The following is a 21,826-nucleotide window of genomic DNA, read 5'->3' as shown; positions in this document are numbered from 1 at the left end:
AGCCGGCTTCCAAGCAGTGGAAAGGCCCAGCCATTTAGAGAGCAGAGGCAAAGTTAGCACCTACAATGTGAGAGGTAATTAAGGATTAGCAACTAGCATCAGAAAAAGCCAAAATCTAATCCATCATGAGATATTACATCCCACCTAAACTGCTAAAGAGAGAACCTGAGCCTTTTATTTTAAATTAGTACTGAAGGTCATTCCACCCAAAAGATTCACAGTCAAATTTTGCTCACAACTGATTTCAGAAGTAGGGGTGGCAATCAGGATAACCACAAAAGTTTATTTGAATGAATAATGATATAAGCAAAGAATTCCATAATGAATGACAATCATTTGAACAGAAGTGTTATTATAAGGAAGGTAAGTTTTCTGGATGTAGTTCTAGAATTAAACTGCCCTAGTAGCCAGGATATTTTAATATGCTATCAATATCCTCAAAGTGTGTATTTTGCTGCATTACCCAGTGACACAGGTTTTGCTGTGTAGTTTGTTTTTCATTTTCCTGGTATGGAATATTCCATAAAATAATTTTCTGTATGTCTACATGAGCATGTTATCTTTGCCTAATGCAAGCACTAATTCTCTGATATCTTTGCTTTGGCTTGTAAACAATATGGAGTACTCATAGCCTGAGGCTGAGAAAACAGCTTGCCTGGCTGAGCACAGGTCCTGTCTCCCAGCTGGGCAACTGTGAGCAACCCAGTCCCTTTCAAGCCAAAGACAAAGTTGGGCTTTAGGTAGTTTGTTTGCAATTGCCCTACACTTTGGAAGTTGGCAAAGAGCCAGTTGTGCCTAGCTTACGTTTATGTGTTGCATTTAGCCGAAGACCATTGTCTTTGCAGGCACACTGGAACTGAGCTCAGGACTAAAAGTAGCATTTCCCAACTGTGTGCAATTAACCGATACCAACCTCTTGCAAAACTGCATTCAGTTCATATTTTTGAATGTTTGCCATCATGCTGGGAACCCCTCAAGCCTGTGGGAACACACTCACTCATTTCCTCTTTTCCTTTTGCCTTTATACTGCTTGTTTGGTTTTCTTCCTGACTGCAAGCTTTCCAGGTCAAGGTCCATAGTGGTGTATGATGGTTTCTAGTTAGCTGAATGTACATCTACACTGCCAAATACTCCACCTCCTGGACTTTTTCCTGGATCCTGGAACTTTCATCCACACTATATCCATTAGTCACTTGTGACGTGCCTTTTGCTTTGGATCAGAGGCTCCTTTTTGATGTTGTCCCCACTTACTGTGCTTTGGTGTGATTTGTGATATGGTCTTGGACAATGTGATTTCTTTTCAACTTAAATGAAATATCAAGTCCAGGCCCACATTCAGTCCAGGTGTACAAAGTAAAGATTTTCTGAAGGAAACCTACTCCTGGATACAGTAGGCATGTCTTACTCAGCAGCAAAAATTTCACTTTACTGTGACATTTCTGTTGGTGTACAGAAGCTGATAATGTAGATGTAGCCAGAATTTTCCCCCACTAAAATTAAATCCAAATGTTAATAAGTAAAAATCACTTTCACGATTCCTAATAGGCAGCAAGGACAAGGCACAGGCTGATTCTTCTGCTATTTGCAGTCACCCAACATTCTACTGGGAGGCCTTATGGTCTTCAGTCCTTCCACACGCCATCATACCACAACAGGGGCCATGCAGCACATAACTTTAATTTAAGGTTCTAAAAACATAATTCTAATGAATTGCAGTATATATTTTGTATGTATTAATATTCTAGGAACTGAGAAAAAAATACAGGAAAATGATAAGTATGTTTTAGTCCCAGAGGAGAATGGTGTGGATAGCAGGGGAAATCTGTGCCAAATGCTATACAAACACTGCTTTTCTATAGAAACTCATCCAGGGTAATGTGAATATTGGTTACTCCACAAAGTTTATCCAAGAGATCAATCTGTGTTTGGCTCTGTTACTGGTGGTTTTATTTTTTGAGTGATTTTTTTTTCTTAAAATTTGCAACTTTCCCTGTAATAAAGAAAAACAAAAAAGTCTTGAAGTCCAAAGTCTTGAAGTCCATTTAACTGTTACTGACATTTTTCAAAATGTTTTTACTAACATGAGGAAAATTTTCTATTTGTCTCAATAGGAGACTTTTATTTCTGAAAATATTTCTGCTTTCCAAAGTGACCAAATAAGTAATGAGCTCCTTTTGTGATCATTTTGTAAAAGTGGCACTTGAATTGACATTTTAGAAAGTTTCCTCCTGACCTAGCATGGTCAAGTTGTTCAAATGACCTAATGCTCAAATATACATATATGATTATTGCTGTCCTTATCTAAAAATAAGGATGTTTAATCTGGTGGGAAATGTAAAATAAAATACAAAATAAAATATTATTTCAAATACATTTATGATCTGTGGGGGACCGTGAGTCTATGAATTCTCTGATTGTTTTCTTTCTCTGTTTTCTCTTTCAGGTTATCACTATAATGACCTTGTATCCCCACAGTACTTGAATCTGATAGCCAATCTTTCAGGCTGTACAGCCCATCGACGAGTGAACAATTGCTCAGATATGTGCTTCCACCAGAAGTACAGGACACACGATGGGACATGCAACAATCTTCAGCATCCCATGTGGGGCGCTTCTCTGACAGCTTTTGAACGTCTGCTAAAGTCAGTCTATGAGAATGGGTTTAATTTGCCTCGAGGAATTGAGCCCAGAAGACTTTCCAATGGCTATGCACTCCCAATGCCTCGCTTGGTCTCAACTACTTTGATTGGGACGGAAACTATAACTCCTGATGATCAGTACACTCACATGCTCATGCAGTGGGGTCAGTTTCTTGACCATGACCTTGACCTCACCGTGGCTGCACTAAGTGAGGCCAGGTTTTCAGATGGTCAGCATTGCAGTTCCGTTTGTACGAATGATCCTCCGTGCTTTTCAATCATGATACCACCAAATGATCCCAGAGTTAGAAATGGTGCACGCTGCATGTTTTTTGTACGCTCCAGCCCAGTTTGTGGAAGCGGCATGACATCTCTCCTGATGAATTCTGTGTACCCACGAGAACAGATCAACCAGCTGACTTCATACATTGATGCGTCCAATGTGTATGGCAGTTCAGACCATGAAGCACTAGAAATCAGAGACTTGGCGAGTCAAAGGGGTCTTCTGAGGCAGGGCATTGTACAGAGATCTGGCAAGCCCCTTCTTCCATTTGCCACTGGCCCACCAACAGAATGTATGAGAGATGAAAACGAGAGCCCAATACCCTGCTTTTTAGCTGGTGATCAGCGCGCTAATGAACAGTTGGGTCTTACCAGCATCCACACATTGTGGTTTAGAGAGCACAACAGAATTGCCACAGAGCTACTGAAACTCAATCCACACTGGGACGGTGACACGATATATCATGAAACACGCAAAATTGTTGGTGCAGAAATGCAACACATAACATTTAGCCACTGGCTCCCTAAGATCTTTGGAGAGGTAGGCATGAAGATGCTTGGCGAATATAAGGGTTATGATCCCAGTGTTAATTCTGGCATAACTAATGAGTTTGCAACTGCCGCTTTTAGGTTTGGTCACACACTCATTAATCCTTTTCTGTATCGACTGGATGAAAACTTTGAACCTATTCCACAAGGCCATCTACCTCTTCATAAGGCATTCTTCTCTCCATTTCGGATTGTAAATGAAGGAGGCATTGATCCACTTCTAAGGGGATTTTTTGGTGTTGCTGGTAAGATGCGTGTCCCATCACAATTACTCAATACAGAATTAACAGAAAGACTCTTCTCCATGGCACGTACTGTGGCTTTAGATCTGGCAGCTATGAATATTCAGAGAGGCAGAGATCATGGAATTCCTCCCTACCATGATTTTAGAGTTTACTGTAATCTTTCTTCAGCTCAGACTTTTGAAGATCTGAAAAATGAAATTAAGAATCCTGAAATCAGGGAGAAACTTAGCAGGTGAGCCTGAGGTGAAGAAAAAGTCAATTATCTAAATGTGCATGCAAAAACTGTACCTAAATGTCTTATCTAGAAAAAGATATTTGCTAAGAAAGACTTAAAGGGATATTTTAAGAAACTTCCATCGGTACCCGAAATTAGATGTCAACAATTTCCACATACAGATAATTTCTCTATTGCTACGTCTCTGCGAACAGTAAAAATATATACAGTATATATATACAGTAATACATGCTGTATATGTTCATGAAATTAATTTGAAATACCTAGTTTTGTAAGTGCTGTTAAATAGGAGTGCTATTTCAGTGTAAGGTCATATTAAAAGTCAACTTCGTGCAAGTATTTAGATGTTCAATTCCATTAATTCTGTACAGTGAAACAAATGTCAACACCCATTGTATCATTGACATCAGATGTCAATGTCCACTGTACTGTCATGTGGACATCCTTCCCTACCAGTAATCAGTTCTTCTTTAGAGATTCAGTGTTTGAAATTAGGTCTACATCTACCTGCCACCCTAGCTTATTTGCTCAAATTTAAAGACAGAGCATCAGTCTCAGCTATAGTAATAGAAAAAGTGTGTACAAAGGCACAGGAAAGAGAAGCCATAAAAAAGGAACAATTCTAAGAAATCAGAAGAAAGCTGCTAGGAGAAAAAAAATTGCAGGCTGGACATGCAGACCCGCATGGTGTATACAACCTGCATTGCAGGATTTCTTATGTGTACACCCACAGCTTGCTCAAAAAAGGTGTAGTGCTATCACTACATTTTTTCCTGTGAGTTAGTTGTATCTCTTGCTCTTACTTTCACCATGTAATGATTATTTTGTCAGTATCAAATATTTGTTATTCAGTATTTATGTTTTTCAATTTATAGGTTGTATGGCTCCCCACTGAACATAGACCTATTTCCTGCTCTAATGGTGGAAGATCTAGTTCCAGGAACTCGGCTGGGGCCAACTTTGATGTGTCTGTTAACCACACAGTTCAGGCGTATTCGGGATGGAGACAGGTACATTAGAGTACCATGGAAACCAAGATGAATTTTAACTTAAGGATGCTTGATAACAGTTGCAACATCATATTTCCAAAACAAACTCCATTTTATGTTCATTTATGATTTTAAAATATAACTGAAAAGATGAAGAATACATTTAAAACATTGTTAAAGACCATGATTCTTTATTAACTCTGTTGCTTTTTGTGGTGAGTATCATACTGACCCCCAAAAACACAACAGCCAATACAAGCTGAGTTTCCTTTTGCCAGATATTCAAGTCACTTGCCTTTTGAAAAGCGCATGATGCTTCTCTTGTTGTTATTCAGTTATTTTATTGGCAAAGGAATTGTGGCGGTTACTTAAGCATAGGTTGGAACAGTATTACTTTGTGTATATAACTACTATGCATACTACAATACAAGCAGTCTGTGCACCAAAAGAGTGTTAAAAGAAGACAGGGTAATCCAAATAGCACAATTTGAAAATTGTTTTAAAATTACTTTATATATTTTAAATTGTAATTAATGAAGTAAAAATACTTTAAATATATGCATATTCTAAGCAATTTCTCATTTTCAGTTTTTGAAATACCTGAAATAAGAGAATAGTAATTTCTCTTGTCACTGCAGCCAGATCTCCTTTGCACACTTTCAACATATTTATTCAGTATCTGAAAATAAAGGTTTCCCTAATTTTAACATAATTTATGACTTAGAATCCTATTTTTTTCGTGGCATGAGAGCCCATAGACTTAGGCTGATTAATTCAGTCCCAATAAAAGAAAAACAGAGAAAGAATTAGGAAATTAGATTTCATTCTCTTTATTTAATGTTATTTTCTTGAATTAAGTTATTAAATTACTTCTTAGGATTTTATAAAGGCTTTTTTTAAATAGTCAATAACTCAAACCTTTTTCTATGCTGTTTTAAAAGAACCCACAAACTTTTTAACATAAAATATGTTTAAAAATAAAGTTGTGAAGCATAGAAATCTCATGCCTCGAGGTAGAGAGAGAGTAAAAGGAGAAGAAATACATGCAGTATGAGCTCCAGGTTACTGGTGACAAGTACCTATTTGTGTCACAACAGTATATCTATACTGCTTTTTGTTTAAATCTTTGCATTTTTTTTCAGTAAAACCACCTTTCATATTTTGTTTTGTTTTCTGATACAACATTTAGGACTTATAGGAAAATACTGAATATTTAGGAAATGGGATTCTGCTGTCCAAGGAATACAAGTATTTGGAAGCAACATGCCAGCAAATAGTAAAATATTATTAGACATAATGAAAGCAACACTTACGTCTTTGAAAAGCCTTTTTAATGGGCAGAGGATCAAAGCTGGTAACACCGTGCAAAGCAGATATGTCTGTGCATGAAAAAAGAGGGAGTATGATATTTGAAGGGAGCCTAACTTCATGTCAAGATGGAAATTTGAGAATCTGATTGTAGTACTTGGAAATTCATTGGCCACTGTCCAATACTTAATGAAAATTATACACTAAATAGGTAAACAGGTAAAATGAAATTTCTTGACCATTCTTCTAAGTTTACTACTGGTTTTGAGTTTTCATAAAGTTTAAAGAGCCTCTTAAAAAAAAAAAAGGTGTGGGGAAATGTATCAATATTGATTCAGCTTTGGGAGACAGAAACAAGTTACAGTGAACATTCAGTGTGTTAGAATGGTGTAAAATGTTTTCAAATTCTGGACAGTACTTTAAGAAATTTTCTTTTCCATGTGAAGTTTACTTTTTATAGTAATGTATTATTTATATTTGCTATTTATATTAGGCTTTTAGCCCTTTATGTGTGAAAAGCGAAATATTTGAAACCTTACTGTTTCCTTCTTGAATATAATTAATTAACTGAGCGTATGTGAGGAAGTCCCTGAATCAGTATAGTCGTGAAAATAGTTTAACAGAAAAAAAATGGTTAGTAAATTAAATCATCCCACTTATCTTGATAGTAAACTAGATAAAGATTAACCATTCTTCTAATCTCAGCAATTCCATCAAAATGTTTTCGTGACCATAGGAAAGTTGCCTACAGAAGTAAATTATGGTCATTTAAGTTTCTTACTTCAAAGAACCCTTTACTTGGTAGTCTGGTGCCATTTTAGATGTCCAGAGATACCCAAGACATCGAAATGAGAATAGAAGAGAAATCAAAGAATTTCTTGAATATTTCACCCCTTTCAGAGTGTCAGCATGACACCAGCTAGTGCTGAAGTGACACCAGGAACTTAAATTTTTGCATTTTGATCAGTGCCTTGATACAGTGTTAAGCTGAGAACAAGATTTATGAGAGATTTAATTTCATGCCGAATACAGTATTGAAATATCTTTGAAAAACTGTCTCTTGTTTGTTTTTCACTAGCAGACTTGTCTTTTCTGTGAGATTACAGGTTATGGTATGAAAACCCGGGTGTGTTCACGCCTGCTCAGCTCACTCAGATCAAGCAGACATCTCTTGCCAGAGTTTTGTGTGACAATGGTGACAACATAACCAGGGTACAACATGATGTCTTTAGGGTGGCTGAATTCCCACATGGGTATAGTAGCTGTGAAGATATTCCTAAACTGGACCTCAGGATGTGGCAAGATTGCTGTGAAGGTCTGTATAGAGCTGGATTTGGGGGCAATGAGAGGTGTGCATTTGTTTAAGTGTCTATTTCATTTTAAGAAGATATTTTACTATTTTTTAGGTCTTGTTCAGATATTACAAATTCTAATCTGAAGCATAGCCCGTTAAGTGGGAAATCATTCCATATTTTATATTAAATAAACACCACATAAAAATAGCATAGATTTGAGCATTGCAAAGTGTAGATAATTGATTTATTGATTTCTTTCATTTGTGGATAAATATTCTTGTTCATTGCCATATCCTTCAAAAGTTAGGAGTGTGGAATAATTCGTTTTTCCTGAAAAATAAGCTTTTTTTCTCCCAAAATAGGATTTATTTAGCTGCATGGAGCACAGGACACTGCTTGGTGGCCTGTATGTTGGCTTCTGTCTCTCAGATTTTCTGCATGGCCTCTCTTCAGCCATCGTCACATCAGAATTCACTGCAGCTGTAACACAGTTAGAATCCATTCCCAAGAGAATCTTCTGGATCATGCAGAATGGTTTTTCAGTAGCATCAACAACAAAATGCTTCAGAGGAAAATGACCTTTCTTTCTTGAGATCTCCTTGACAATGTTGTTATCATTTTCTTTGGACAAAATTCAGATGACGTGCCCAGACTGTAGAAGTATATTCAGGAATTTTGGGAACTTTGCTCTTGAACTCTGACTATTGAGAAATTGCTGTCAAACAAATTCCTAGTATGAAAAGCCTTGCTCTTATTTGAGAGGATAAGGGTAGTATTGGTTGATATTACTAGAATCTTATTGTTTCCCTAAAATATTTCAATACTAGTACCTTGTAGATTTGATGATGAAAGGTATCCAGATCTGTGTTCTTCATCTTTTCTACTGCCGATTCTCTTGTGTTTCCTACTACTGCTGAGTAGGCTATTCAATATTCCATTGAAAGAAATGCATGAATAAAGAACTGGTGGATTGTATTTTTGAGAGAAGTCACAATCTTCCACTAGTGTCTTGTCTATTTAACTCTTTGGTAAGACATAATTATCCACAGGGACAAAGTTCTTTGATGCCATGGCTCAGAATTTAAGGCAGCAGGTAAAAGTTAAACTGATGGAGGATGTCTCTTCAGTCTGCTACAGATACAGTAAATATTGAGGAAGGATTTATAGTGGTGTGACTGTACCATGAGAGCAAACTCAGATATCACTAACAATTAAAAAGGTAGATAGAGATTTACTATTCAAAGTTACTGCATAACTTAGCTTTTAAACTTATGACTGTATTGTCTTATCCAGTAAACAAGTCTTTTAAAAAAAATCACTCTCTAAGAAAATTCTTCCTTGCAAGAATCTGTTCAAAATGTCAGTTATCAGTGCGGGACTAACAGAAATAAATAGTTTGAATTTCAATAAGAACTTGTACAGTATTCCGCATATACAATATCTTTCAGGCCTTGCTCTAATTTTTACAGCTTTTTTTTTAATTGGTAAATTATTCAGATTTTTTTTTCAACAATGTTTACCAGATTTGCCATTCCCAAATTAACGATAATATTTTCTAAAAATCTAGACATGATTGACACATTCCAATTTTAATACAAGGTCTTCCAGAATCTATTCAAAAATTCCCTGACATATGCCAGCAACTTTGGGGGAAAATCAGTTTTCACTTTTTAAATGCTTTACCATAAATAAACCACGTTCTTCCAGTTCAAAATAAGTTCGGTTTGACAGAGAGTTTTGCAAATACATTTTTTATATTGATTTTGAAAAATAGTAAAGCGTTTCTGAGAAGTTATGTGTTGATTCTCTAAACGTTATCACTGAGCCCCTTAGAACAGATGTTATCTTTGGAAAGTCTTTAAAGTATTCTTGTGTTCAACAGCCGAGTTTGTATTTTCACTCAAGAAAGTTGCTACCAGAGAGCACTGGATGCAGTACAGTTAGACAACTGTCAAGAAAAAGAAAGAGTAAATAATTACTGTTTTGTAAAAAATTGCCTAGATGTATCCCCTTTTTCTGAACTCCTGAAGCCCTGAAGGGGTTAATGAATAGCAAGTGAAGTATGCATGGCTTGAACTGCTTTCTTGCATGGGTGGATGACTGTGATGTTTTCTGTTGGAATCCAGTTTAAGCAACTAATGTAAAAAAATTTGTTGCTTCTGTGGCCACCACTCCTCTGAGGTGGGGCATACACTCAGGAACAGCATTTACTTCGAATTGAATACATTAAGGGGATTTGTTTATTTGATTTTTTTACTGTTTATTATTTAAAAGGAAAAAAATTAAGCCCTTCTCCACATTTAAAATGCTTCTAATGATTTTATAATTAAAATTATCCTAAATTTAAATTTTGAGTATGGAATATTGTTCATTGCACTTTATGTATGTTTCATAAGTGGCCCATTTGTTCAGCTGTTTCAGCCTGGTTCAAAACACATCTAGTTTTGTTGTTCTTCCTGTTTTGTTAAAAGTCAAGATACTTTTCCATATGAAGAACAGAAAAATTTCTTAGTTACAAAAATCTGCCTTGTAGATTTTTTGAGTAAAGCTAGTATTTACTTCTTACAAAGCAAAGCATTATTCCTTCTTATAATAATAAAAAAAGATTACCTTTAGATTTCAGCAAATCATATAATGGAATTACCAGTTTATAATGGCAAAAACTAGGAGTTCTGATAAAGTGCACAAGTTTTCTTCTGTTTTCCTTCACTTTCTACCTTTCTTTGTCTTGACAGACACGATGAGTAATTGCTGGATTTGGTGCAGCTCTTTATTTGTGCAAAGACCACTCAAGCTTCAGGTTTTCCAAACAAGAAATTTTTGGTGGTTTATTTCAGGCTTTCTAGTGCAAAAAGTGTACTTTGAATTTGTTTTTTTTTAAAGTAATCAGTGTACACTTTCATGATTACTGAAATGTGAGTCTTTAAGAGTTTCACTCTTTTTAGTTTTCTTTTGTTTCAGGGCCTTTTTTCTAAGTTCTAATAAAAATTTCTTTAACCTTTTGTTTTATGTCAAAACCCATGAGGTTTTCACATGGACCCAGGAGGACAATGGACAATGACCCTGGAGGAAGTGATTCAGATAAGATGCTTTTTAAATCAGTTTACAATTATAAGTCATCCTTATAAGTGTAAACCGATTTAGAAAGATTTTTCTTAACTGTTTCTCAGTTAGTGAACAGCATATCTCCTCTGTCAGATATTGTTCTTTTTGTTTGTTTGTTTAATTCAGGAATACAGCCTTATACAAATTATGATCAAACATGTTTAAGTCCCACTAAATTTCATTGGAAGAGTTAAGACACATTGTTAATCTGAATGCTCTTATACATGATCATTCAGTAGATTAGACCTATATTTATGAACCCCTGTACTGTAAGACAAGAGGAACAATTATCCTGTCTATTGCTTCTCTACTGACAACATTAATCTCTTACTATACACTTCTCATTATGTCCTTTACTCTTCAATGAGAATACTAAACAGCGCTGGGCTAAGCACTAAATTCTGTGGAATATAGTGGAAAATTACATTTTAAAATGTTAGCAGAAATCTCTGTGTGAGACTGGAAGTTCTTTTTTGACAAAGGATATTGTTCACCAAGAGCTCCTCAAAATACCAAAATAATGTGATTTATACCTGAAAAGGTTTTGTCTTTACACAGAACTTGTATGCCTCAGTCAGGTCATATAGTTTTGCTTTCTACGTTTAAGTTATCTTTTTGCATTTAAATTTACAAGTAGCAGCTTTGTGAAAACATCTCCTCAAAAAATCTTTTTGTATCAGGTATTTTCAGTGTTTCTCCACCCTTTTACTGATCACACTGGCATGTCTACAAGTTCTTAATACAAATGCTAACAGTAACAGCAACCTAATTTACTACTATAAATTTTGGAGCATCAAACTAGTTTCAAATTTATAAATGTGCTCTTCTTCACATTTCCTCAATCTTTCAAGTTGTTTTAATCTAGCATTAGATTAATTCTCCATGGCCTAGATTTTGAGGAGTGATTAATAGAGAATTAATACTGCTCAATAATTCTCTGTCATGTTTTTTTTATTATCCAATTTACGTAATAGTTGATTTTAAAAACCTTGTGGGAATAAGGATTTTCTTAAGATGTGGACATGGCTTCCATATGCAAATGGAAGTGACAGTTTCTTTATGGAAAAGGTTGGAACAGGCTGCCCAGGGAAGTGATGGGGGAGTCATCATCTCTGGAAGTCTTTAAGAAATTATTGCATATAGCATTTAGTGCCATGGTCTACTTGACAAGCTGGTGTTTGGTCAAAGCTTGGATCTGATGATATCAGGGGTCTTTTCCAACGTAAATGATTCAGTGATTCTGTAAATGGATCATCTTGACACTTGCAGTGTAATAGTAGCTAACTTCTGGAAGAAAAAACTGTCCATTGAGAAAAAGAATTCTTAGGTTGCTTTTAAACATTCACTTTTTCTGCAGAAAAATTATTGGAATGGGTATAGCTAATTTGGGGACATTTTAGTCAATCTAGGGGAAAAAAAAGAAGCAGAATTTCAGGCTTTTTTTTTTTTTTCCTATTTAATGCTACTGCTAAGGTTGTAATTAATTCTTCATTAAGAAAAAAAGTTTTAAAAAAAAATCATTCTTGATTTATGCTTTCTGAAAGCTGAAACATTTTGTCCTGCACCTCTCAGCAGTGACATTCCTCCCTGTTGTACCTGAAACAGAAACCCTGAACAAGAGCTGTGAATTTGGCAAGTTGACATATTTGAGTTTTAAAAAACACAGAAAGTCAGATCTGTGTACTTTAAGCCGTCACTAAACATATGGTTCTCATATTTGCCAGTCCAAGGTGATAAAACCTTCCCAAGATTTCAGACCCTTGTTTCTAAGAAACAACCTAGGAATAAAAAATAATAATTAAATAATAATAATAATAACAATAATAATAAAATTAAAAAAAAAAAAATAAAAAAAATCTGTATTATGCAAGATGACCATAGCAGTTGCTGAGCAAAGGAGGATAGCAGGAACCTTTCACATGTTGTTTCCAAGAGAAACTAAATTTTTGTGATACTTGGGAAAACTTTAAGCAACACATTGCTTTAAGAAAAAAAATTTCCTTTGACCAAAATTAGTTCTTTCTGTAGGAACCCTTCAGTATGATCCTTTTTCTCACCATACTAAATATAGAAGTGTCTAAGGGTGTTCAAAAATGCCTTCATGCCGAGCTTCTTCCAGACACATCAGTCTGTTCCCATCTGAAAGAGTTTACTTTCTGAGTGGACAGCAAGGATGTTGTGTGGGAAATAGTGGAACACACATGAAGAATGAACAATATGTTGGCAGCAAATACCATGTAGTCTTCGGTGGATGCTGTTAATATAAGAGGAAAGTAATGCATTCATTAAAGAATGGGACAAACCACAAGAAAAGAACAGGGAAGGGGAATTTTGGATAACTTGTGTTCAAGAACAATCTGTAGATACTAGTTTTGATCTGAAAATCTTTTTTTTGGTCAGTCATCTTTTTTCTTTTTTTTGTGTCTTGAATGATATTGAGCCACTAAGACAAACTTGAGTTTTTCCTAATAGAGAAATTGTAATAGTTTAATATATGTAAAAGTTGAACACAAAAGTAGTCCAAGATACCTAATTTTGTGTAATCAGAACGACCTTACATTTGTTTCTCTAGTTGCTCATTTCAACAGTGTTTATAGACTTGAAACTTTTGCAATAATTTGTGTTAATACTTCAGGTATTCAATCTAAATTCCAGAAAAATACTTTATAAATGGTACTGAGTTTCTGCTTTAATTTGTTTTGGTGCAAATAGGAGAAACATTATGGAAAATGACTCTTTCTCATGTTCAGTTGCTTTCATGGCTCACTCTGCTAATACCAGACTTAGCTGAGAAATGTGTATAGCATCCTGTATTTAGGCTTTCTCTCTGGTTTTAGCAGACTCTGCTTCTAGCAGTTGGTCATGTAGTTTGTTCTTGCTTCAGCTTGGCCCTTTATAACTTTTAGCTTTAAAGCTTCTGTGAACAGAAATGAGAAAACTCCTATTTTCTCATTGTCTCCTCTATCAAGTGCTATTGCAGTTTTATTTTGTTTTCCTTTTCTTTTTTAAATGGGACTCTTTCCAAATACTCACTGTGTTTGGAAGGCTAAGTAAAGTAAACTGGAAGAAAGACATACTTTATCCTGTCAAAATGTCCTGTTAGGAGACTCAGGGTTGAGATTTTTACTCTGTCGTGGAAGGAGTTTTATGGTCCGGTGATACATTCAGATTCCTCAGATTCGGAAATAAGTCTCGTTAACCTATAAAGCATGTCTGCAAATTTGGAATTTAATTGAAAATTCTCTTTCAGATGGCAAAACTAACAAATAATAATGGCTGGGATAGATGAGGTACCCACAGAGTGGTTTTTCTGTCATTGCTTTTCTTCATGTGTAGCTGCCCTGTTTGCCCAGAAAACAATGAAAAGTCGAGTGAAAATTTCAGAAATGAAAAGAATAGTTGAAGTTGGTTATATGGGTTTGTTAAAATTGTATTCATTCCTTTGTTTCACACTAAAAAGCTGGTCTGTGGGTAATCATATTGTCTGCATCTAACTAGCCTAAATGTTCTGTCACTGAGATATGTTCATCTGCCAAGAACCAGTTCCAGAGGGATCAGACTGAATATATGACTTGCCTTTACCAATTCAGAAAACACTTTAAAACTGTATTAATATTGTAACTGCTGAACTATACTGTAGTTTATGTGTAATTTCTTGTCTCTTTTCAGACTGTAGAACCAGAGGACAGTTTAATGCATTTTCATATCACTTTCGGGGGAGACGTTCTCTTGACTACAGCTTTCAGGAGGACAAGCCCCTGAAGAAAATGAAAATGTCCAAATCAGTAAAGTGAGACTTTATTTTTTTTTTTAAGAATTATAAGAAAACATTTGTTTTTAAAATGGAATGAAACGGAATGATTTCTTTGTGAGCACATGTCACTTTTTTCCCAGTGTCTGATTTCTGAAGTTTATGATTGATGTATTTTATTCTGACAATTCTACAAATCTACTAGCAATAAACCACTTCTTTTCAAATTTCTTTAAAACTTTTTATGAGTAGTATAAGTATAGCACTTTTGTTCTTCCTGCAGTTTCTATGCAAAAAAACCCCCAAAAAACAGTAGTGAAATGTAATTTGAGGATTTAAAATGCCACATTGCTGCAGTGTCTGCAGTAACTAAAGGAATCTAAATAATTTCATTTTCTATTTGGAGCTCTTAGATTCTCTTGTAGAAATAGGAGGATACGAAGTGGTGATTTCAGTTGCATAAAAAATTGTGATAATGGTAAGGATTACTTATGGTACCAAATATTTCAAGCAGGAATGGAGAACAGCAGTTCTAATATTGTTTATAATTCCCTAATCCTCAAAATATGGCAAGGAAGTAAATCACAGTTTCAGTCACAAATTAGCAGTTGAACAGGTTCTCTGCCCTTTCATGGGAATGAAAACTTACGTATGAATTAGTGACATGAAATGAGTTTTGCTCAGACTGTTTCTTGTGAAGATCCTTCATGATTAACAGATTTGGGGTACTTGAAGTATAGCTCTTTCTATTCAGCATGCATTCTTTCAACAAATAAAACTTTCTGTTTGAGTGATGATAGGGATCAAGCATTCTACCCACTCTGGCAAGGAAATCATCTAGACAGATACATAAAGAGGTAAATGAATTTCAGCAGTTTCAAATACTCTGGAGATGTTACAGTACTTGAAGAAACACCATGAGTATATTCCACTTATTTGAGAGGAATCTGTTCTGAAATAAAAGATCCTTTACGTGTTTCAGGATTTACTGTCTTCTAAGAGAAGAGAGTAGCTGTGTATAAACTGGCTTATAGATAATATGAAAAGGTAGGTTCCTTTGAAGTACTCCTTGAAGAAGGATTTTTTTGTCTATCTTTGCAAGTGAACTACTAGAAAAGTTTACAAAACAGCAATTCACTTTTTCAGGATGCTAGTCCTGTAATTCTAAAATTGTAAAAGGGTTGAAATTAAATTAAAATGAAAGCAAGAGAAAAAAAAAAGCACTTATATCTAAGTACCAGCTTGTTTGACTGTGTTTCAGTCCAGTTACTAATTAGGAATACAAAGTAGTAGATTTACAATACTTCATTTGTAGCATAAATAAAGCTAAAGCAACCTCAGTCATTGAACATTCCCATGAGTTCTCATGCTTGGTGTTTTATTTAAATTACATTTCTGGTGAGAAGGGTTTTTTCCTCCTTTTTTTAAGCTTCTCATTTTCAATAACTTGAACAGGTGGAGAAGATTAAATATTTTGTTATACAATAGCAGCTGGTTTACTTGAACTTTAGCATGTTATGTTGTTTAGAGTTCTTTTTCTCTAATTTAGATGAAAAACTACAGGAAACTAAGTAGCTTGAACCCTTGCCAGTAAGTGCTGGTTTAATTTATGCAGAAGGATTATAAATCCTGAGCCCTGATATATGAGAATTTCTTTGCCAGTTCATTCTTTGGGTATCCCTTAGCTCTGGAGATGACATGTTAACACAATAGTAATGCCTGTAATTATTAACATATTCAAGAATCTTCAAAAAAGTAAATGGATTCAAGGATCTTAATGTAATAAGTGACTCAAAAATTAGTGTTAGCCATGCTTTTGAATGCCTGTTTTTTCAAGTGGTACCAGATAATATATTGTTAATTACAGACTAACAATAGTTAGTTTCTTTTGTTACTCTTTCTCATCAACAGATTGAATTGATTAACACAATTTAGTGTTACATATCTGTTATGTGATATCAGCTGGAAAGTACTACAAACAAAAGACTTTAGATTTTGTGTACTATAAGTACTATTGATGTGAAATGTTAGTTTAAAATACATTCATACCTAGAAGTACTTCTCATTTATTTATGAAACCCAACTTTTTAAAGCCATATTTCTTAAAATACATATTTTGCTAACAAGCCTGTAGAGGAAAAGTCTGTGGTTCAGAATTTGAAACGTGAATTTCATATTGGAGGGAACACTTTTTAAGACTCTTTCACTTTAGTCTGCTTTCATATTGGAGGCTCAGGGGTGAATTTAAGGTGATCTTCTATAGTGTCACTGGTGACAACTTTGTGTGTACCCCTGAATGAAATACATAATTTTCCTAAGTATAAGAAATTCCCTGTTGCTAGTGATATTGACAGTAATCTAGAGCTCGCCTGTCCTGAATCTGTCTTCAGCACCCAGTGGTTTTGTGTGTTGTTGTGGTTCATATTCCTACATTTGTTGTTTGCTCTTCTTTTACATTTTTATCATATGTCCTAAAATACCTAGCCAAATAAAAATGAGTTAGATAAATATCCTGACTTGGCATTCATTTGTTGCAGTTCTGTGAAACAGAGTAAATATTTCCGTAATGCCACATCCACATCTAATGAAAATAGAAATGTACCTGCAGTGAATGACTTCAAAGAATTTGTTTTGGAAATGCAAAAAACTATTTCAAGCCTCAGAAATCAGGTAAGATGCTATAATGAACTAATTGTAGTCTATCATGTCTAATTGTAGATTTAATTAATAATGTTTTCCTAACATCTTTCTTAGATTTTTAATATTTACACATCCCCTGCAGACAAAACCCACCACATAGTATCTCAAACAAAAACCAACACAGAAGAAGGTGTGTTATTAGTCTTTATTTCTGTGTTCTTTTCAGATCAGACAGAAATACTTTACAGCTGGACCCTCTTGACATTTGAACCTGAAGCCTTGTGTAGCCATTGTTTATTAAACACAGAATTAATCTTTCTCTAAAAAATTGTGTGTAATGTTAGTAAAATCTTTTTTACCATTTGAAATGTATACAATTCGTGTAAAGCAATGATTAAAATGCAGGCTTCATAAGTACTGTGCCAGACTACAGCTGTAGACAGAATCAAAATCTAAATGCCTTAGAGAAGACTTTACAATGTTTGCAGGAAAACTATTCAGCCATAGTGGAATCCCATTTTTAAAATGTACACCATACAGAAGTTAATAAAAAATTCAAGTAAACATTTTTAATTACGGTATTTTTTTAAAAAAAATTAAATTCACTTACTTTCCAAAACAATTTTTACAGTTTAAATTTGGTTTTCTGTATATGAAACATGAAGTTTTTTCTCTTTGTATGCTCTAGCTGAATATTCCAATGGTAGAAAAGATGTATTTTCTGTTAGCTTTCTTTTGAAAGACTATCTCCATATGTATTACCTGTTTCTAGTCTTTTAGTAATATAAAAACTAAGTAGTGAGAAGAAAAATCCAGGCAAGTATAACAAGGGTTATATAGTGTGTATTATAAGAGAAAAAACCAGAATACTTTACACAATCAAAACCTTTTTTTGGTTGAGTTACTAACATTTTTTAATGTTTTCAGATAAAAAAACTTGAATCACGCCTCAGTAATTCTGATTGCACTGATGAAGAGGGTAAATCATATTCCAGCAATGAAACTTGGAAAAGGGACCCTTGTACTGTGTGTGAATGCAAAGTAAGTATGTAGAAACTAATTTTGAGATAGAAGTGATAATTTTGCTTCTAAAACTATCAGTTCCAGTTTTGTGCCTGCTAATTTCTGGGTAATATTTGCAATTTTTTTTTATGGTTCTTCAGGGTTGTTTTTTTTTCAGAAAGTTATATTATTCAGATACTTCTGCCTTGGACATTGTTTTTCAATCCAGCTGTTATCTGTTGTACTTCTTTATTCATTCATGTATAGTTATATGGGTAAATTTAATTGCTAAGCGAGACACTTTTGAAAAAATCCAACCAAATGCATAAAAATCAATAAAAGCTCATCTGACTTGGTGCTAGATTGTCATTTTCTTCTATCAGAGAGAAATTTTTTAAAAAATATGTTAGTGCTTGGTACCCTGTTTGCACCTGAATGTTAGACAAAAGCATATATGCTGCTTTATCAAAAAATGTGGTTATACAGAGAGTGCCTTATCCTTCTCAATATAAGTTTATACTAAAACAAACTGTGGAGTTACTATATTAGGCAGGTTCTTACAGGGAATGAATGAAAATATTTTCTGCAATAACATGAAAAAATTACATGATTTCTTGTTTGGAGCATGTAGCTAAGTATGTTCTGTTGTTTTTCTCCTGGCACAGGTTGGTCAGATTACCTGTTTTGTAGAATCGTGCCCGCCAGCTGACTGTGAAGCACCTGTGAAGGGTAAAGGAGATTGCTGTCCAGTCTGCTTACAACAAAATACTAATAAAAAGAAGCCATAAGTCTACTTTTTTAAGAATTTAGGGTGCCTACTCCTCAAATCATATCAGTGCCTGCTAATGGCAAAAACAGGTAACTGCAGTCCTAACAACAGCAAGAAATCAAGATTTACAGTATTTCTAATGGTGCTGCAACAGTATAACATAATGTATCATTTTATTTTCTACCCATGAAGGTAAATCACAATGCAAAAATTAACAAAAGGGAAAATAGCAAACAGGTCAAAGTTAGCTGTGTGTTATACTTCTCAGGTTAGACAAACTCGAACTGGTGCTACTTTAAAAGAACACTGTCGGGTAGTTTTAGGTACCCAAAATGACTGGGTTTAGGATTTACTCTAAAATGAACACTTTGTTTCCTATCTTTACTTAGCAACATTAAAAGTTTACTGTCTATTTCTAGTACCGGTCTGTCTTGATACTTAACTTTTTGCTGTTATTTAGTAAAATGCCAGGAAAAGGAAAACACAAGGTGACTGTGCCTGAAGCAAAGCCATAGCCAGGCCGGGGTTCTGCAAACATCAATGCATGGGAATTCTGTTAAATCACACTATCACTGCTGGGCCTGGACCAGCAAGGAAATAAAGAAAGCTACTTGACACCTTTCAACAATCTTTCCTTAATTTAAGGAGCAAAATTAACCAAATTTTCAAAGCAATAAAAGCTAGAATTAGTAAGGAAATATAAATAACTGTAATTCGAAGGAAGCAAAAGCAACTGAATCTGTATTATAGATGTAATTGACAGTGTTCCTCATTCTAGGGAAACATGCATGAGAGAGTAGCATTTGATCTTAAAAATGAACATAATCCTTTTTGCCAAAACATTTTTAATTGCTTGACAACATTTGTTTGTTTGTTTCATTTATTTTAACATTTTGTAACATAAGCATCCAGGTCAGCTTGAAAGCGTGCTTCTCTAGATCTCAGATCAGCTCGTGTAATTGTATGGCCCTGTTTTAAAAATGTGAAAAGATGTCACATGCCATTTTGTATACAAAGATTCCTACTGATTCATTATGCATATTGTCGATAGACATATGTTCCTGATTTTATTGTGGCACTGTTGAAAAAAAGAAAAATCAAAATCAAGCAGTATAATTAATTGTGGATTGACTACTTTTTCTGACAAGGTATTTGATTATTTTTTCCAGTTTCATCTAATGCATATATATTTTTACCTCAATATTTTTATCATTTTTGTTAAAAATGGTCCATCAATGGACTTTATCTCCCATTATATGTTTAACATTATAGAGTATATGTATACACTAGCATTTCAAAGTTGTGTACTTTTATGATGCCAACTGTGTATTTTTGACCAGGAATTATACTGAGTGAAGGACAACTATCATACCTCATTTTACACCTTTTTTTTTTTTCTTTCTGTTTACTCAGAATTGATTATTTCCCTGAATAACAAACTTCATTTGTTAGAGTTTATTGCCCTGTACTTTAGTCCTAAGTCAGGACTCTCTAGAACCATGGTTCACTGACTTCTGAGTTTAAACATTGAAATTCAAGGGACAGTGATTGGGGTATCAAAGAAATCTGCATAAAATTAAACCTTCATATGTTAAGCATTTCAGATTATGCAAACAGACTGAGTACTTAATTATTGCATGGTAGAACAAATACCTGTCTAATAACTAACCCAGCACAGCAATATGAAATCCACTATCATATTTTGGCACATAATTTCTTTGATTACTAACATTAATAATTTCTAATTTGATAAACTATTACCATGACACACATTCAAACTTTGGTGTAACTTTAAAGCTTACTATGGAAACTTTGTTTCGTACTATGATAGAAGCAGTGTGTACGAGTGCTGTGTTAAAAGTGTGTGGTACACATGGAATTGCAATTTATATTTTTAAGAATATTTTAATTGATTTTATATACAATGTTTTGATTTATGTAATATTCTTTGTTAATACTTCTAGAAATTGTGCGGCGAGCATGTTTGAGTATCATATGGTTCCTGAAGATTGTCATTCCTGTATTTCTTTGATACTCTGTGTTTTGTTGACTTTTCTTGAGTCCAAACCACATGTCTCGTCCTGTAATTCCAACTCAGATGGAACTCCCATTGACCTATAGCAGAAATTCCTCAAAGAGGAAGGGTTGCAGAGCTAAACCAAATATATTTTAACTGTCCAAACAGTTAAATAAGGCAGTAATACATCCAGCTGGTTACTACTTGCATTCTTTCTTTTCAATTTTATATTAAGTAAACTTCTCAAGATTTCTGCTTATAGGAGGAGAGAGTTTCCATTTTATAATTATAAAATAGTACCTTATTGTTCCTTTTCTCCAGCCTCCAGAGTAAAGTGGGAGGTTTCCTTCATTGTTCACTCTTTATTCATATGGTATATAAAATGGGCTTAGGAGTCTGGGTATGCTTAACAAGTGTAACAAGTCTAATATTGGGTTATTTTCTACCATCCATCTGTTTATAAACCAGGAAAAACAGGTCTTTATCCACAGTCTAAAATGTAATCAGTCATGGATTGTACTATTTCAGTTTTATTGCAGTGTCTCGAGAGTCAGCATTGATTTTAACATTTCTGAAACAGTGGCCAATGTCTAGATGACCATTTCCTCAGTATCCACTGTGAGAATATTGCTGTAATATGATGCAAATTTTACATATTTATTTTCTTTTTTAATGTTACCTAAAACAAAGTTGTCATTGTTGTTATTTTAACCAGTAAATTTACCAAAGAACTGTTTGCACTGTATAATGAATGCTTTTCAGTTAAAATAAAATGGGCCACATTTCTAAGTAAACTTCAAGATTTCTTCTTGTACATGTATTCTTTAGATTATTTGCTGAAGTTCCAATGTGTAGGCTTTGATAAAGACGCATATTACTTATCTTAAGCAGGATTGTCATAATCAAGACTGTTTCTGAGAAGTAAACAATGGGCTAAAGGGTCATGTAGATTCAGCAGTTTATGTAAGAGTACAACACATAGAATTAAGGTATCTGTTCA

The 21,826-nt window shown here is 34.4% G+C and overlaps 1 protein-coding gene across 3 annotated transcripts in view; it reads left to right on the top strand.

Annotated features, from left to right (window-relative positions):
- PXDN (peroxidasin) overlaps window positions 1-21,598 on the top strand; it is a gene marked incomplete at its 5' end in the record, with an annotated part of 83,219 nt that extends 61,621 nt beyond the window's left edge. For all 3 annotated transcript variants that reach the window (XM_083856918.1, XM_083856919.1, XM_083856920.1), the window contains 7 exons: window positions 2,444-3,947; window positions 4,826-4,960; window positions 7,354-7,562; window positions 14,317-14,437; window positions 16,936-17,068; window positions 17,966-18,079; window positions 18,706-21,598. In XM_083856918.1, the coding sequence (XP_083713044.1) occupies window positions 2,444-3,947; window positions 4,826-4,960; window positions 7,354-7,562; window positions 14,317-14,437; window positions 16,936-17,068; window positions 17,966-18,079; window positions 18,706-18,828 (2,339 nt within the window). In that variant the 3' untranslated portion in view covers window positions 18,829-21,598. The remainder of the gene's footprint in view (window positions 1-2,443; window positions 3,948-4,825; window positions 4,961-7,353; window positions 7,563-14,316; window positions 14,438-16,935; window positions 17,069-17,965; window positions 18,080-18,705) is intronic.
- Between the last annotated feature and the right edge of the window lie 228 nt (window positions 21,599-21,826).

This window comes from Zosterops lateralis (genome assembly GCF_965231275.1).
Source record: "Zosterops lateralis genome assembly, chromosome: 3".
Classification (NCBI taxonomy): Eukaryota; Metazoa; Chordata; class Aves; order Passeriformes; family Zosteropidae; genus Zosterops; species Zosterops lateralis.
This window is presented reverse-complemented; position numbering and strand designations above follow the sequence as displayed.